Genomic DNA, 17747 nt, shown 5'->3' with positions numbered 1-17747 from the left:
TGCCTTTACACTGCTGAGCGTACTGTATGTACGTAGTAAATAAGCAGCTGATTGGATTGGCTTGAAAATGCATGTTTTGAAATGAGTGTGGGGACATCATGCAGTATGAGGGTGTATCCTATGTTTAAGATGTTTGTTTTATAAGAGGGTGTTGTTAAATCACTTGAGACATAATTTTATGACTGTGTGTGTGTGTGTGAGGGGAACTCTGGTTTTGAGGTTCTGGTTGCAAGTTTGTGTGTGTGTGTGATGCCTTGGCTGTTAGATTGTGTACTGAGCTGTGATCTTGTTTGTTTATCTCCCCAGGAGAGACCCCCGGAGACAGCGCAGGGCGCCATGAGGTGGGAGGGGCCACTGCGAGAGGAGAAATCGCCCTTCATCATCCTCAGAGCTGGTCAGAGACACACACACACGTTGCAGAGAGGGGCTGAAAACACACCATTCTGAGAGAGGAGACGACGAGAGAAGGAGAGGATAAGAGAGCGAGCGAGAGACGAGAGAGTGGATTCTGCATCTCTTTGTTTCTCCTCCATGGGTGATTCCACTGGACCAGACTTGGAGTCAGCAGTGCTGGTTTCCAAGTTAGCGCACTGCTTTCCCCTGGACCCCCCCTGCTAGACCTCCAACCACCCCCACCCCTGTGAGGCTCATTGCTGAGGGGCAGAGACAGGGAATCGAGGGAGCGAGAGAGACAGAGAGCGAGAGAGAGAGAGAGATAGAAGGCGAGACAGCGCGACTCCATGCAGGCCAGGAAGAAGTATGTGCTGCTGGCCCTGTGTGCATGCTGCTGGTTCCTCCTCTTCTACTGGGGGGGCGGGGGCATCGGGTCACGTCTCCTGCGCTTCCTGACCCGCCACCGGGGTGAGGTGGTGCGGCCCTGGCCCACCTGGACCGACCGGGCGCTGCTGCCCCGCTATGCCCACCTGGAGGAGCTCCAGACTGGGCCTGGCTCGGGTGAGTCCCCCCGGCAGAGACGGCAGTCCTGGACGGGCATCTATAAGGACAGCCGCTGTCGCATGGAGACTTGCTTTGACTTCTCCCGCTGCCGGCGCAGAGGGCGGGACGGCTTCCGGGTCTATGTGTACCCGTCGGAAAAAGGCGAGCGTGTGTCGGAGAGCTACCGCAAAATCTTGACCTCTATAGGCGAGTCACGGTACTACACCACAGACCCCCGCGAGGCGTGCTTGTTCGTGCTGGGGATAGACACTCTGGACCGTGACCAGCTCTCGGGCCAGTTTGTGCCCAACATGGATGAGCGTATCCGTGGTTACCCGCTGTGGAACGACGGGCGTAACCACCTGGTCTTCAACCTGTATTCAGGCACATGGCCCAACTATACAGAGGACTTGGGCTTCAACATGGGCCAAGCCATCCTGGCCAAGGCCAGCCTCAACACGGAGCACTTCAGGCCTGGCTTCGACGTGTCCATCCCCCTGTTCTCCAAGGAGCACCCCCAGAAGGGTGGGGACCGGGGCTGGCTCGTCAGGAACTCTGTCCCCCCTAGGAGGAAATACCTGCTGATGTTCAAGGGGAAGCGCTATTTGACGGGCATCGGCTCGGACACCCGGAACGCCCTCCATCACATCCACAATGGGAAGGACATTGTTTCCCTGACGACGTGTCGCCATGGCAAGGACTGGGAGAAACACAAAGATGCACGGTGCGACCATGACAACCTGGAATATGAGAGGTAACGCCAGCGTCAGGGTGGGGATATGAGGGGAAGTTTGAACCAAGAACAGGCTACACTGTGGGCTAGTGGTTTTTACTGGTCACATTGAATACTTACATGACCTATTTATTGGTTTTATTTTCTCACAAGCTTTTATGAGATTTTATGACTTTCTGTCTGTGAGATTTGTATTCCTTCTTGCTTTCTCTCTCTTCTCTTTCTCTTTCTCTCCCTCTCGTTCTCTCACTCAATAGTATTTATACAACTTGCTAGTGTTTATAGCTATGGTGGTGTTTATACATGTTTTATTCATGGTGTTTACAGTTAGGTCCTTTAAATCACATTATCTCTAGTTCCTGATGTTGACGTACTGGAATATATACTGAACCTGTGACTTTTACTAAAGGAAGAGGTGGAATAGTAAGAAGGAAAGTGGAAGAGAGGAGAGAAGAGAAGGGGAGTGGTGGACCTGACTTTCAACAGTAATAGTTAGCTATAATTTGAATGTGGCTAGCTAGCTAGCTGACTGGCTGAAGTTCCTTTGGGGTTTGTTTACATTGGGTTGGTGGTGAAGGTGAGGAAGGGGAGGACTGGAGCTAAGTCCCTCTCAACACTGTATGAATGAGCTCATTTATTCCACACATACACCACGGTGGGCAGGGTCTGGGGAAGGGGGGCAGGGGTTCTCGTATAGGACATTAGGCTATGAAATTGAAGGTGGGCAGGGTGTGAAGGTGGGTGGGAGGGAGCGGGGTGTCCCTTGAGACAGCAGCAGCCGTGTAAAAGAAAAGAAAAAAAGACAGATTCTCCTTGTTGTAATATATGGTGGGTTCTCTCTGTGTGGTGCAAATAGGGATTTTGGCCTTGGAGTGTGTGATGGGATGGAGGGAGGGAGGGAAAGAGGAGGGAGGTGTAGGGAGGGAGGTGTAGGGCTGTGTTGCGGTGACCTCTCTCTCTCTCTCTCTCTCTCTCTCTCTCTCTCTGTGTCTCTCTCTCTGAGCCTCAGGAGGCGAGAGCAGGGGATTTAAGGGATAATATGAGAGGCAGCAGCAGGGGAGGATGAATGGAGAGCAGAAAGCATGACAATAAACTGAGCATGGAGCAAGGTTTCACCAAACAAGGTTAGAGTCAGCGTTAGCTAAGTGACAGTCTCCCTCTCTGCCCCATCTGTCTTCTTGTCCCTCAGCCTCTCTCTCTCCCCCCCCCACCCCACCCCCTCACCCTCGCTCCCTCTCTCGACCTTGTCTGTCTTCCCTCCTCTCTTGCCCCCCTGGCCGGCTGAAGCGGGCTGCATCTTAGCAGGTTGACCCAGGTTAAGGAGTGCTGCATCTGGTCCACCAGCAGATTAGCCCTGGAGGACCTGGGCCAGGACACAAAGGTGGGGGGAGGGTGGAGAGACAGAGAGAGAGAGAGAGAGAGAGGAGGATGAATGATACAAGATAGATCAAAGAAGACCAAACAGGAGAAAGAAGGGTGTGGGGGTGAGAGAGAAAGAGTGAGAGAGAGAGAGAGAGAGAGAGGTTAACCACGACAGAGGTCATACAACAATGGGATGGTTCAAAGCTGTGTAGAGATGGACAGAACGAGAAAGAACAGAAGGAAGGGAGAGTGGAGGAGCAGCAGGGCACCTGAGGCAGGCAGAGGAGAAAAAGAGAGGGAAAAATGTCAAGCAAAATTGGGAGCAAGAAAGAGAGACAAGGGGTACCTCGAGCAGTGAAAGGAAGACGGGGGAGGGGGATACAGGGGGGGAGGGAGGGAAGGAAAGAAAGTGAGGGGGACAGGAGGAGAAGGGATACTTGAGGCGAGCGAGAGGCTGCACTGCAGCCTAATGGCCTAGTTTCACTCACTTTAGCGGATTCTCTCAGACAAGGAAGAAAATCCTGCTTTGTACAGCGAATGTAAATGAGCTAGCGTGTGAAAAGGGAGGAGAGGAAATAGGACACACCACACACGCACTCTCTCTTTCTTTTACACACACACACACACATACACACACGCGCACACGCACACGCACACACACAACATGGTGACAGACCGGGGAACTTGATTGCACACAGTTGCTTCAGCAGCAGCACCAGGAGCAGTAGTTATTCATGGACTCCAGGAACGAGGGATAGAGATCGAAAGAGAGATAGAAACTGAAGGCTAAGCATAGCAGGAGAGGACACTATTATTTTCTCTTGCTGAAGACTCCTGAAGGGCAATACAGAAGAGAAGGATTAGCATATTGTTTTTTCACAGTATCTGTATAGAGCTCAGACTATATATACGTACATTTCTAAAAAGGTTTAAGGGTCTGCAACATGAATACATATCTAAGTTAAATCATAACATAACTTGTGGTCTGAATGCCCTATAGTCATGTGTGTGTGTTAGTGTGTTCAGATGTTGGCAGGCCCAATCAGAAGGGCTACACCCAAGTGTAATTAGGGCTTGTGGAGGAGCGTAGCAGAGTAGTGTGGAGGCTGTGGTGTGTGTGTTGGCCTGAAGCTCTCTCTAGAACTTTTTCTTCTGTTTGGAAGAAGAGAAAGAATCTGAGTTCTCATCTTCTCTCTCTCTCTCTCTCTCTCTCTCTCTCTCTCTCTCTCTCTCTCTCTCTCTCTCTCTCTCTCTCTCTCTCTCTCTATCTCTCTCTCTCTTTCTCTCTCTCTCTTTCTCTCTTTCTCTCTCTCTCTCTCTTCTCTTCTCTCTTTCTCTCTGTCAACCTTCTTTTTGTCTTTCTTTTCCAACTGTTTTCTGATTTTGGATTCCTCCCTCTTCTCATTCCATCCCCTTCCCATATTCCCCCTTTTCTTCTCTGCTTTCTCTCCACATCCCTCTCTCCATCCTTCCTCCCAAGTCTCCCTCCTCCCTCCCTAGTCTCTGTCTGTAAGCATGCCTGTTGTCTCTCAGTGAACTTGTCCTCTTAACATACCTCTCTCTCATACTTCTGCATTTTTCATAACCACCGCTCCCATAATCATCCATAACATTAAACATATTTGACAGCAACGGTGAGTTGACAATAGACACACGCACACAATCACATACACACCACATCACACACAAACAAACACACACACACTTGCCACATTGATGCATCTACTCATGCATGTGGGAGCAGACAGACACTCACACACACGCTGCATTTCACAAGACAGCCAGTGGCATGCCAGAGGTTATGAAAGGAAAGGTTCCCTACAGAGGAGTCAAACTGGTCTCCATGTAATCCTACTCCACATGGAGGGCTGTCATGTGCAGCTGACCTCTCCCTCTAGCGCCTGGGCTGGGCTGGGCTGGGCTGGAGGAGCCTGTCGGTTAGGTCCGGCTACTCGTCTCTCTAACCTTGTTGATAAGCAGGTTCTGGGGGTTGATAAGCAGGTTCAAACCCAGCTGATGTTGACAGTAGTGATGCCGGGTGCTTGGCGGGAGGGCGGATTCCATTTCCCATTCACACAGCTGAGAACCTGCATGCTTTTTACATTTAACCCCCGTCATGCTCAAGGGCCAGTATGAGCTTTGCATCCACACACAGATAGACGGGCAGCACACCACACCTGCCAGACAGGCTGTGGGTGGTCAGAGGTGGAACCTTTAAAACAACTGCAGCAGGCGCACCCCACACTGGCTGAGAGTGAGCCTGGTGTGGTTGTTGAGCTTGGGAGATTGACAGGGGCGGGGGGCAATTACTCCATCGACCCCCCCCAGACAGTTCCCCATATTGAGGGGGAGGTCCAGACCCATCAGGTGCCTCTCGGGTTTCTGAAGAGGATCTGTTTGGCCCTGGGGCCCATGTTGACCCCTGCTGACCCCCGCCTCACTAGTGTGGATGTCCCTCTTAACGGGAGCCCATTCAGAACCCTAATCGGACCTTTTATCCAGCCCAGCCATCGCCACGGCGATCATGGCGGGAAAAGCCCCTGGCGTCCTTGCTGGCTTTTGTGCAAGTGAACTGGAGCGGAAAGACTCCGACAATATGGAGGGGGAAAGAGAGAGAGAGAGAGAGAGAGAGAGAGAGAGAGAGAGAGTGAGAGAGAGAGAGAGAGCGAGAGAGCGAGAGAGAGAGACATGGGATAAAGAGAGTGCTAGACTAGGGAGAGGGAGTGTGTGTGTGTGGGAGGGTGGTACCCTTGCCTTCTGTTGCTAAGATATATAATCCACCCCCCCACGTCTCTGTCTTGTTTACCTGATTTTGATTGGCTGCACTTGACCCCTAAACCCCCTTGTGTTGAGATCTCACACTTCAATCTCAATCATACAGTACTGAAATGAGTTCTTATGAAAATAAAAAACCCTTTGAACTTCTTATCTCAAAACTGGGCAGGATTGTGTATAGGTGAAGATGCTACATACAATAAAGTCATAATTTTCTGTAAATGCAGTCCAACTTTTTTTCAGGTCGTGCTATCACTGATAATGACAGGCGAATTGGTAGATAAACTTGTAAAGGCTGCATGCACCATTAAAAGGCAAAGGAGTTAACCGTAGATGGTGTTTTCGTTTTTCACCTCTTTTGAAGTGGGGTGAGGAAATCTCTCATGTGGGGGAGTGAGGGGTTCGAGAGATAATGATTGACAGGCTGTGATAATCCCTCCCTCTTTAAAGTTCAAAGGCCTCAAAGGCTTCTTCCCACCACCACCACCCATTCATTAATATACAGTGGGGTATTTGGGTTAAATCGGGATTCAAAGAAGGAGGGGGGTGTATTGCCCTCCAGAGATTTTTCCCTATCAAACCATATCATCCTGCTAATGTTTATATCAACACTGTACACTGTAACGGCTAGTTTCTGTATGAGACTTGCTTCCACCTTATATTCTAACACGCCACCATCAATCTGACAGTCCCCCCCCCCCCCCCCCCCCCCCCCACACACGCACCATATTGTCCCCACCAAGGCAGACTTGTATGGGGTGTGAGAGTGAGTTCCAGACCCAGACAAAGCTCTCCCTGGCCCAGATAAGAGGGTTTTGCACCGCCGGCCAAATAAAGAATAGGATTCAGCATGATGAATTAATCATGAGCAGTTCTGCTGGTGAACTTTTACTTAATGATAGCCGTGGTGCCGAGCTCATTTTGTTCTCAACCATCCCCTGTCTCACTCCTCCAAGGGGGTGTGTGCGAGCATGTTTCTGCGCTTGAGAGTGTGTGAATACGAGTGTACAGAAGGTGTGTGTGCACACCCCGCATGTAAGTGTGTGTGTGTGTGTGTGTGTGTTCCAACCGGTCCCCTGCCTCCATCCTTGACACCTATGATGAATGAGAGGAGACTGGACTGCACTACCAGCTGCTGGTTCTCAAAATGTGTACATGCAGGTACAGAGTTTAACGCTCTAGCACTGCCACAACAACACTCAACTCAACAGACAGTATAGGGCGCTGTCCCATATCCTATACATTTACATTACATTTACATTTATGCATTTAGCAGATGCTTTTATCCAAAGCGACTTCCAAGAGAGAGCTTTACAAAAGAGCATAGGTCACTGATCATAACAGCGAGATTGCCCCAAACATTGCGAGCAGCCAAAACATGAAGCATACATTGTGGAAAACCAAATAAGTGCCAAAGTGAAGAACCATAAGAGCATGCAGTTAAACAAGTTACAATTGAACAACATGAAACTCCCCACAAGAGTGCAAGAGTGTACCTGTAGAACAACAGTAAAATATTTCACAGCGAGTACAAGAATTTGAAACCGTTACAACTAACCAACAAGATATATTTACTGCAGACTTACACTTCACACCTCTGCATTCTATACTTGTGTACTAGCCCTGTATACATGTCTTTCCTCTGACTCTGTACCGTACCTACTAGTAAGTGGTATGTGTCGGCCAGGCTTCCTCGCCTCCCCAGGGTATCCTGTGACCTTTGCCCTTACAGTGAAGCCCAGAACCAGACCTCAGTTTTGACCTTGCTTTATTCTTCTTGTACAGCAGACTACTGTAACAGTGTATTCATAGCTGAGTGAGATCCATGTGTCGTCCTGCTCTCTGATATCCCATAATACTACTGCCAAAGTTAGTGGTGTTGGCATCTGGTGTCACTACTACTCCTTCACCCAATACCTTTGGGCCCTACACACACACGCACACACACACACACACGTGCGTGCCCCAGCTCATGTTACTTTCCTGCCCAACCCGTGACCTGTCTGCCCGTCCCTGTGTTTTCAGCTGTCTTCTAGTTGTCAACCGTTTCCACACACACTCACTCACATACTCACACACACACACATAGAAACACTTGACATCCTGTGGTGAAGATGACAGGAACCAGATCCTACCTCACTTTGCCTATCCCTTAATGTATGCCTTTGCTAACCCCTCTCTCCCCTTCAAGACTTCACTTTATGTCTCCTCCTCTCTCTGTCCTCCCTCTTTCTCTTTCGATAATGTGATTAGGGTGCTCTAAGTAAACTCTCTCCTCTCCTCTCCTCGGAAAAGCCAGAACCATTCCAGGAATGGACCTAATCAATTCAGCACACGCACACACACACACACTCACACACATACAAACAAACATTTATGTACGCACATACACACAGAACCACCCCCCCCCCCCAAAAAATAAATAAAAGAAAGTTTTTTTCTGTCTCTCTTGCTCTCTCAATATCTCTCTTATACACACACACATACAAACCCCCACACAAACACACTCCATCACAGCTCCTAATAGGGTCTGAGCAGACAGTGCAGACTCCCTTGGTCAGCAAAGTGAATCTATATTCATTTACTAGCTCCAGCACGGCCTAGAAACAGATAGACTGCAGACCATCCAGCTAGTAAGCCCTGTGACCCCCCCCCCCCCGGAATGCAATCTATACCGCAATGGATCTAGGCTCTGGAAAAAATGGGATTAGATAGCGTTAGTGTGCCATGTTCTGCTAACGTTGTGGCTATCAGTTTACCAAGCCAGCCTCTTTGTGATAATGTTAGCGTAGCATAGCGGAGATAGTGGTGGATCTGTGGTATCAGCGCATCACAGTGTCGAGCCCTGCTGCTTCTAGCATTCAGCATCTAGCTTCTGTAGAGCAGCTAGCATCAAAAGAGCTAGTGTGAGTAGGGCACCAAGACTAAACCATGTCTTTGTAAAACAGGTCTCTGAGACTGGGAAAATTTGTTTTTAATCAAGTAAACAACCATTTTTAATACAGCAAGCCTGTTTGTATCCTCTAAATGAACTGGATTACCTTTTAGGTGCCCCTCTGGGAAGGGGTGGTGCTGGCACGTGATTGGACGAGAGCCTGCCAGACTTCTTTCATCTAGAATGCCTGTTTGCCTGTCTGTGTACGCAAGCCAGGAAAGAGATATCCATCCATCATAGCTGGAGAGTGTGTATGAGCTTTGGGGAGGGAGGAGGAGGGGGGGGGGGGGGGTTGTGTATGTGAGTGTTTAAATTGTGTCTGAGCTTACAACCTGCACATGCTGCACCTCATACCGTCAAGCAGCGTTGATTTATGCTGAAAACGATGCAGCTAATTCACTGATCTCCAGACCCTGAGGGTGTCTCTGCTCTCTCTCTGCTGGGAGCTGATTACCGTTTATCCTTAATGCCTTGCTTCCTCTGATGCTCTCAGCTGGGGGTCAACATGGATGGAGACGAGGATACTTAACCCCTCTCTTGGCCCCCGAGGCTGGGGAGCAGTGGGGAGGTTTGCAGCGCGAGTAGGAGAGGAACCAGGGTAGGAACCAGGGTAGGAACCAGGTGAGGAACCAGGGTAGGAACCAGGGTAGGAACCAGGGTAGGAACCAGGGTAGGAACCAGGTGAGGAACCAGGGTAGGAACCAGGTGAGGAGCCAGGGTAGGAACCAGGGTAGGAACCAGGGTAGGAACCAGGTGAGGAACCAGGTGAGGAACCAGGTGAGGAACCAGGGGTCCTCCAGCCTCCCCTGGGTCTATTTGATGATTTCCGAAGGCCTTTCACTGAAAGGAAATCATAGTGGATGAATATACTGGGAATAATCCTACCTTAAACAAGCAACAGATTATATTGCATCATTATATACAGAAAGTATGTTCTTAATTTCCTTTTAGTCTTAAACAGGATCCAAAACCTGCTTGAAGTTCTGTTTGTAGGCGTATACATAGTGAGAGATCTGTTGCCTGTGCTTCTTCGTGTTCTTGTCTTCATAAGATGGAAATGAGAAACCTGCGGTAATTAAGATGCAATGTGAGACAAGCAACTCCCATGGGAGTTCAGACTTCTCCGGTATGCACATTTCACACCATTGGAAATGTTCAGTAAAAAGTCTTCATGTTCATGTCTTAATTAGGCTTCCTCTCACGCTTCCTGCTCAGCTGTGCCTAAAGCAACTCGGCCGTACAGCAGAGAGAGGAGGGAAGGAGGGAGAGAGAAGGAGGGAGAGAGAAAGAGGGAGAGAGAAAGAGGGAGAGAGAAGAAGGGAGAGAGAAGGAGGGAGAGAGAGGGAGGGAGAGAGAAAGAGGGAGAGAGAAAGAGGGAGAGAGAAAGAGGGAGAGAGAAGGAGGGATAGAGAAGGGAAGAAGAGGAGGAAGAGGAGAGTAATGAAATAGACTGCAGTCACATTGCCTGAGCCTCCTTCTTGTAAACGGACACCTATATTAATAAACAAAACGACAGGTGAACCTACACAAGTCTGCCTCCTTTGATACGACTTTCCCTGTCTGCTTTAAGGGAGGGAGGGGTATTTGCATGTCTTTCAAGGCAAGGGAAAGGGCTGTTTGATGCAATTATCAAAGGAGGTGGTGTGTTTGACTGGAGAGAGCTAGACATGAGCTCTCTCTCCTGGGAGCCGGAGAGAGAGGTTAAAAGGTGACATGGAGTGTGTGGTGGCATAGCGAGGAGGGGGGTGGGCTGGGGTCTTTTATCTGTTCATGTCACAGCGGACTGCGAGTTTGTGTTCCCGGACAAAGCGTGACATTTGGAAAATGCTACATGCTAATTGTCTCCGTGGTGACCTTCTGATGCGTCGTATCTCTCCGAGCACAGCGAGCCTTCTAAATTCTCTATTTGGATTTCAATGTTCTCATTCTATCCTACATGAAAGCAACTATTGAGTCAAGTGACACCCCCCATTGTGGTTTCCTCTGCGTGCCTACTGAAGAGGCCTCCACTAAGGTCGCGCCAGCCATGACGACAAACCATCGTGTCTGGAAGCTGCACGTCAGCAATATCCAGACAGTCGCTTTGTTAACTATCACAGAACCCAACCTATTAGTTTTGAGTGTTGTGCCTCTGGCAGAAAGAACCTCCGACTGGCTCTGGGTCTGTTCCCAGCCTGTCCGTCAACTCGTCAGGCTCGATTAACCACTAATCTCTCAGCTGTTGGCATCGAAGGCGGGGTTTGGAGGGGCGTGGCGCTTTTCCCTCTTGTCTGTCCAGGACCTCTGGGGAGCACCGACCTCCCGCCTTCTACCTTCACCCCACCCAGTAAGAACGCTGATGGAAGACGAGCCACCCCCCGTCTTTGGCCATCCGGCCGGTGCCAGCAGCAGACGGGAAATTGAAGGATGAGTCTGAGGGAATGACAAGAGGAAGCTGCCCTCACAAACACGGATGAAGGAGAGGTGTCCTGGCGAGGGAGGAGAGGATGATGGACAGCAGCGGAGGAATGTAATCAGTTGCTCTCTGCAGGGGAGAAAAAGACCGAGCCAGGGAGGGAGGGAGAGAGGGAGGGAGAGTGGGAGAGAAAGAGGTTGGGAAGGAGGGCGGGCGGGAGAAGAAGACAGAGACAGGGTGAGGGAGGGAGGGAGGGAGGTAGGTAGGGAGGGAGAGAGGGAGAGAGGGAGAGAGGGAGGGAGGGGAAGGAGGAGGAAGATGTCTACTAAGATCCTTGTGGACAGCAGTCCTCGGGGTCCTCTCCTCATCTCCTCCATTCTCACGACTGTGACTTCATCTTACAGGAGTCATTAAATCATTATTCAATTCCACTTCACGGTTTTCACTAAATCTTTACCGCTGAATAAAGTGCAATTGAAGGTTGAAGTGCCTGTGCGTGTGTGTTTGTGCATGCGCGCGTGAGTGTGTGTGTGTGCGTGTACTGCTCTAGTCCTACGGTGAAGTGCTTCATGAAAGTTGCTCAGCAGGAGAGTTCATCACTCTGAGCTCTGTGTCTAATTAACTGTGCTGCTAATTACAGCACCCACAAGGAGGCTCCCTGTGTGTGTGTGTGTGTGTGTGTGTGTGTGTGCGCGTGTGTGTGCGCGAGTGCGTGTGTGGGCTGCAGCCAGCATGTGTTAATGGAATATGGTAGTTAATGCTGAAGAGACAGAAGGATAAGCTACAATGTATGTGTGGGTGGGGTTAAGAGAGAGTGTGAGATGTGGATCATTAACGTCTGCTGTTCAGTGTACTAGTGCAGTGCCTGTTCTTGAGAGATCCATGACTCCCTCGCTTAGTGCAGATCAACATTCAGAGTTATATAATTTTTGGGTGCAAGATGTTCATCCAAACAACTCCACAGTCGACTTCACTTCCTTGGGTCTTAAGCAGTATGGCTGTATCGATCTAGTATGTCTATTTTATACGTGCCCGGTTCTCTGGATCATCAAGTCATAGACCGAAGATAGACCAAATAACGAAGGAATTATGGTATTCACCATATGGATATTATTGTTTCAAAGAAACTTGACGGTTCCAGAACATAAAAAAGATATAACATTTTTGGTTTTGGTTTTGTTCCTAGGAAAATATGGATTGTTTCTGGTTTTCGATTTTCGTTCCCTTAACCGGTTCAAAGCGTTGGCTTTGAGCAAATAGTGCTTCTGTCCTTCAGCTGTCCTGTTCCATGCTGAGTACTTCTGCTGTGTGTTGGTGTGTGAGTGTTCGTGTGTGTGAGCATGCGTGTGTGTGTGTGTGTGTGTTTGTGACAAGGTGGGAGCGACTGTAGGTGTCGTGGACTTGGACAGATGTGATTTAGCACCGTAACCATGGTGATAAGGGGAGAGGGGTTGGGTGCAGATTCGACTAATTGGTGTGTGCCAGTCTGTCTCTCGCCCTTCAGTCTAGCGGTCTGCTGTTGTGTATGTCTCTCCCCTTTGAATTAACATCTGTGTGTGTGTGTGTGTGTGGGGGGGGGGGGGGGTAGGTGGAGAGGGGGGGGAGAGATGAAATACCCCTGTATACTTTCTTTCCTCACCGCACATATACAAACGTGCACACGCACATGCACACGCACATGGTATTAATGTTACCCCTTGGGGTTCTCTAAGCCTCATCACGCCAGGAAAGTATTTGGTATATTTACTCATAAATCATACATTACACATTCTCCCTCTCTCTCTCTCTGTCTCTTTCGCTCTCTCTCTCTCTATCTCTCTCTCTCTTTCTTTCTCAGCACCAGGCCTATAGCTGGAAATAGACCAGGCATGTGTTGAGAGAAATAGGAACTGTATGTTCATGCAACACTCACAAGACAGGGGTGGGGGAGGACAGGAGTGGACAGGAGAGGAGTTGGGGTCTGTGCAGAGGGAGAGATAGATGGACACTAGGAGAAGGGTTGCGTTGAGCTTTGAGGTCGAGGGGGCTCCACGGAGGATAAGAGAGGTACTGGGTTGCTTAAGGCAATGTTGGTGTGTGTGGTCGTGGTGTTTACCAGTGTGCCGTCTCTGCGCTGGAAGAATGTTCTGGAGAGACGGGAGCAGAGCCAGACTGAACCACACTGGGTCCTCTGTGTGGTGGATGAAAGAGCCACTCAGTGGAAGACACGCAGGACAGATGCTCAATAAGGCTGCAGGAGGCCGTTTGAGAGTGTGTGTGTGTGTGTGAAGGTGCGTGTGTTTGTTTGTGAGCAAACATATCGGTGTCGGCCCAAAATCTGCTGACCAAAAGGTGTTTTGTTTGGTTGTTTTCATGTGTTTGCATGTGTGTACATCTCTCAGACTGTACACTGGAAACATGACTCATTGCGGTCCTTCTCCCAAGTCACTGGTGGTCTGCTAAAACCTAGCAACTGGCCCTTTAAAGGGACGTTAGGGTCAGAGGTCATGGATGCCTGAGACGTTAGTCTGTGTGACCTCTTCCTGTCTGTGAATAGACAGGCCTGAGACACTTCAAACCTCTTTTTTCAGTCATGCTGAATTATATGCTAGTTAAAGGTCACTATCTGATCCTTAAAGGGACGGTACAGTCACACGGTTATAAACTGTACAGTTACAGGTCAGCAGCTGGCCAATGGAGGATGCGGCCCTTTAAAAGGATGGTCTATGAAATGAACAGTACCCCCTTCTGCTCCACAGGGGGCGGTCACAGGGGTTAGGTCACACACACTTTACAGCTGGGGAAGCATTCCATACATAAACACACACACACGTTCACACACAACAGCCTGTTTCGGGGGCGCTACACATTCCACACGGGCCTCTGGGTGTGTGTGTGAGTGTATGCGTGTGTGTCTGTGGGGGGGAGGGGAAGATATACAGTGTGTTGATTGTGGAATTATTGGGGTCACACAGAGTTGTATGGAATGTTTTTTTCGATAATGCATGGAATGTGTGTACATAGGCCATTTTGTGTGTGTGTGTTTGTGTGCGCTTGTGTGTGGTTCACATAAGCCTACTCTCGAATTGGATCCATAACTGATAGCGTGTGTTTATATGTTAGCTAGAGCCTGCTTAGGTGACTGGGTGAGCTAAAATGCCATTAGATATACACACACCGTTATACTCCTAATACAAACACACACAAGCTGTGTTGTTACCAGGACCTGTCTATGGGATGGATTTGTCTTATCTGGGTTGACACAGACACACCCACGCCACATGCTCCCCCCCCCCCCCCCCACACACACACACACAGACACACCCACGCCACATGCTCCCGCACACACACACACACCTGCGCCCACCACCTGTCTCCCTCAGGTTAGCAGTAACACCTAGTGTGTGACTGAGACTGTGACTGAGCTGCCCTCTCTGGCCAGGTCCTCAGACTCCGACACAGAACGCTGCTGTAGCACGCACCAACTCATCCACCAGGCAGTACTAAGCAGGCCACACTGCAGGACTGACGTGCTAGGAAGCAGAACCTTCAGCTGAACATTCTGGGAAACTCACCAAACTCAAACTTTTTTTTTTCTGCAACGGGGCCAATTAGATTTAGCTGGAACTGCGGCGATAATAACTCCAATAATACCGGTACTAAATAGAACATGAGATCTCCCTGGTGAGGTTGTGTTGTGTAGGCCTACGTAAGCACACTTGAGAACCGACTTTGAGCGCTTGTGAAGTCCCTGGAGTGTAAAGTATTAGCGTTTGAAATGTGATGCGGTCGGGGTACCACATGACAAAGAAACTGTAATCTTTCTGCCTGGAAAGATTGGGCACAGACCAGTGAGCAGCTTATGTAGACGACTTGCATATTTTAAGGATTTAATCAAGACCCAAAATGCAGCAGTGTTTCGTGTCGCCGCGTCGGAGGCGTCGAAGGGGAACTCACCGTATCGCTCGTGCTTACACACACACACAAGCAGAGCTTTTGGTGAACACTTGCACACACAGATCTGTCTTGCACAGACACATGCACACACACACTCACACAGACAGACAGCTCCCAGGCAAGGGTGGGGCCTTTACAGATGAGAGCGCAGCAGAGGTGGCCGTGTCAGGATCATAAAACAGGAGAAGCGTCGTGGGTGACCTGATGACCTGTCACCCGTTTCCTTGCCAATGGATGTCCACACAAGCTTGTTGGCTGAAAACATTTCATAGTGTTTCATCTCTCCACCACCACCTAGCTCTCTACTGTAACTCTCCCTCTCTCTCACACCCTCTTACTCTCTCTGTCTGTCTCTCTCTCTCCCTCTCTCTCTCTCTCTCTCTTTTGCTTTTTCGGTCTCTCTCAAGTGAGTCCTATCAAAGCAACCTATCAGCTCTGTACCATTCTATATACTTTAGAAACTCTGTTTCTAGGTTTGTCCTCCCCTCTCCTCTCATCTGCTCTCATCTCCTCTCCTGTTTTATCCTCCCCTCTCCTCTCATCTGCTCTCATCTCCTTTCCTGTTTTCTCCTCCCCTCCCCTCTCCTCTCATCTGCTCTCATCTCCTCTCCTGTTTTCTCCTCACCTCCCCTCTCCTCCGTGAGTGAAAAGGCCAGAGAGCGTATTGGTCCATTAGAAATGAGGGTCCCCTATTTCCTGCACATCCTACAGGGGGGAGCTGATCTGGAGTTAGCAGACATGTTAGGACTTTGTTAACTCCAAATGTCCTGCAGCTGCTGGGGTCAGACAGACACCCAGGTCCTGCTGAAGCCTGCCTCCTCTTATCAGCTCATTATCCTGTTCTGGTTGGGCGGGACGCGCAGACGACCGTCTGGGAATGCTAATGTGATCAGTCAAGGGTAGGATCGATGAACCTTACTACACCACTAGTTTTCAAACACACGGCAATATAGATCGAAGATGGTCTTTCGTTGGAGGGTATGAAGGTTTTTCTTGTAAAAAAGCCTATCAGAATATCACGCACATGGTAAACAAACGGCACTGGATGTGCGCCAGATCAGATGGAGAGGTGAACGTGTTTCAGGAGACCACTGCAGATCTTCATGGTTGAGAATGGTGGCTTCGTCATGACATGTTCCAATGGAACAGTGATTCTTGAACTGTTTATCGCCCCCCCCCCCCCCCCTCCCTCAAAAAAGGAAAAACACCTATTGTTTGTACGTACGTATTGTATTCTATAGAAAGTTTTTGTTTTGTTGCGTCGCCCTTGCAGCTGTTTGAGAACAAATCTGTCGAAACATTGTTCTGGTGTCGGGTCATGGAAAGTTGGGGACAGGATTCATTTGAAGCCAGAAAATAACATTGAGACTGTAGTCCGAGATTGGTAAGTACTATGTTACAATGTTCCCAGAAGAGCTTGTTGAAGTGAAACTGGTGTAAACTCCTTGATTACACTACTTATATTACAGAACGCTACATTCTGTTGATAGCTAACCCTTAGTGACATTAGAGAGTTAGCAGTAGAGATTTATTGTCTGACTGCGAGCCATAACTACTCTGTCCACCTGTCCTTTGTACTCAATGACGACCTCAAACAAGGACACTAAGTTCCTGTGGATATTTCTAACTAGTGTGCCTCCACCTGGGCTTGCGTGGGTGGAGGAGGAGACCTCCCTATTGGTTCAGCTGCCGGCAGTGTGTGTTGATGCTTCTGAACCTGCCGCCGTATTTGCTCAGAACCAGAATAGTCTTAACGACGTTTTTGAAATTCGTAAGACTTGTAAGATGTTTCTGGACTGGTGTGTTCTGTCGGTGGTCTATAGGTGGTCTACTGATAAATGGAATTTTGGTGCGTGTGTGCGTGTTAAGGGTGAGTGGTTTTTCATGAAGTGCTAAGGGATGGTGGCAGTTGCCTTCACTCATCTTGCTGAGGGACTTGGTTGGAGAATGGCTCCCTTTGTTATTTTAGAAGTGGTAGACACACACACACGCAAACCTCCAAACACACACACAGCCTCCACACACACACGCAGCCTCCATACACGCACACAGCCTCCACACACACACACAGCCTCCACACACACATGGACACACACTGATGTGTGAGCTACCAACACTTACTGGTTTGGAAGCAGGAAAACCTTAAGGGGGTAAAACTGTCATTGATGTGTAAATTCACTATAAATAATTCATCTCGGGTTTTTCCTCAAAGAAAACAAAAAGTTGATGTGTGATCACAATTCTCTCTAAGGTCTCTCTCTCTCTCTCTCTCTCTATCTCCCTGTCTTTCCATCTCTATATCACTCCCCTTCTCTCTTTCTTCAAATTCAATATAATTTAATGCTGCTTTTTATTGACATGGCAAAGATCTTTGAATTGCATTAAGTTATAGGTGTAAGAAAAATACAAATTAATATATTGTCATACAAGTCATTAAAGCAGACAACCAAACATCATACACTATATCCATAAAGAGCGGACAACATATTAATTTTGCAATTAACAAGTATTCAAGTTCATTTTTTCCTTCTCTCTGTGAGACAAGAGAGAAGGAAGTGTGCGGTGTGAAAGATATCTAGAGTGTGTGTGTGTGTGTGTGTGTGTGTGTGTGTGTGTGTGTGTGTGTGTGTGTGTGTGTGTGTGTGTGTGTGAGAGAGAGAGAACTCTATATTTAT

At 48.9% G+C, this 17747-nt stretch overlaps 1 protein-coding gene across 1 annotated transcript in view; it reads left to right on the top strand.

Moving 5' to 3' along the window:
* The window catches only part of ext1c (exostoses (multiple) 1c), a 35219-nt gene that overhangs the window by 5801 nt on the left and 11671 nt on the right, over positions 1–17747 (top strand). The window contains exon 2 of the mRNA XM_067256142.1: positions 307–1690. Within this exon, the coding sequence (XP_067112243.1) occupies positions 741–1690 (950 nt within the window). The 5' untranslated portion in view covers positions 307–740. The remainder of the gene's footprint in view (positions 1–306; positions 1691–17747) is intronic.

The sequence above is a fragment of the Osmerus mordax genome, chromosome 18, assembly GCF_038355195.1.
Source record: "Osmerus mordax isolate fOsmMor3 chromosome 18, fOsmMor3.pri, whole genome shotgun sequence".
Lineage (NCBI taxonomy): Eukaryota > Metazoa > Chordata > Actinopteri > Osmeriformes > Osmeridae > Osmerus > Osmerus mordax.
This window is presented reverse-complemented; position numbering and strand designations above follow the sequence as displayed.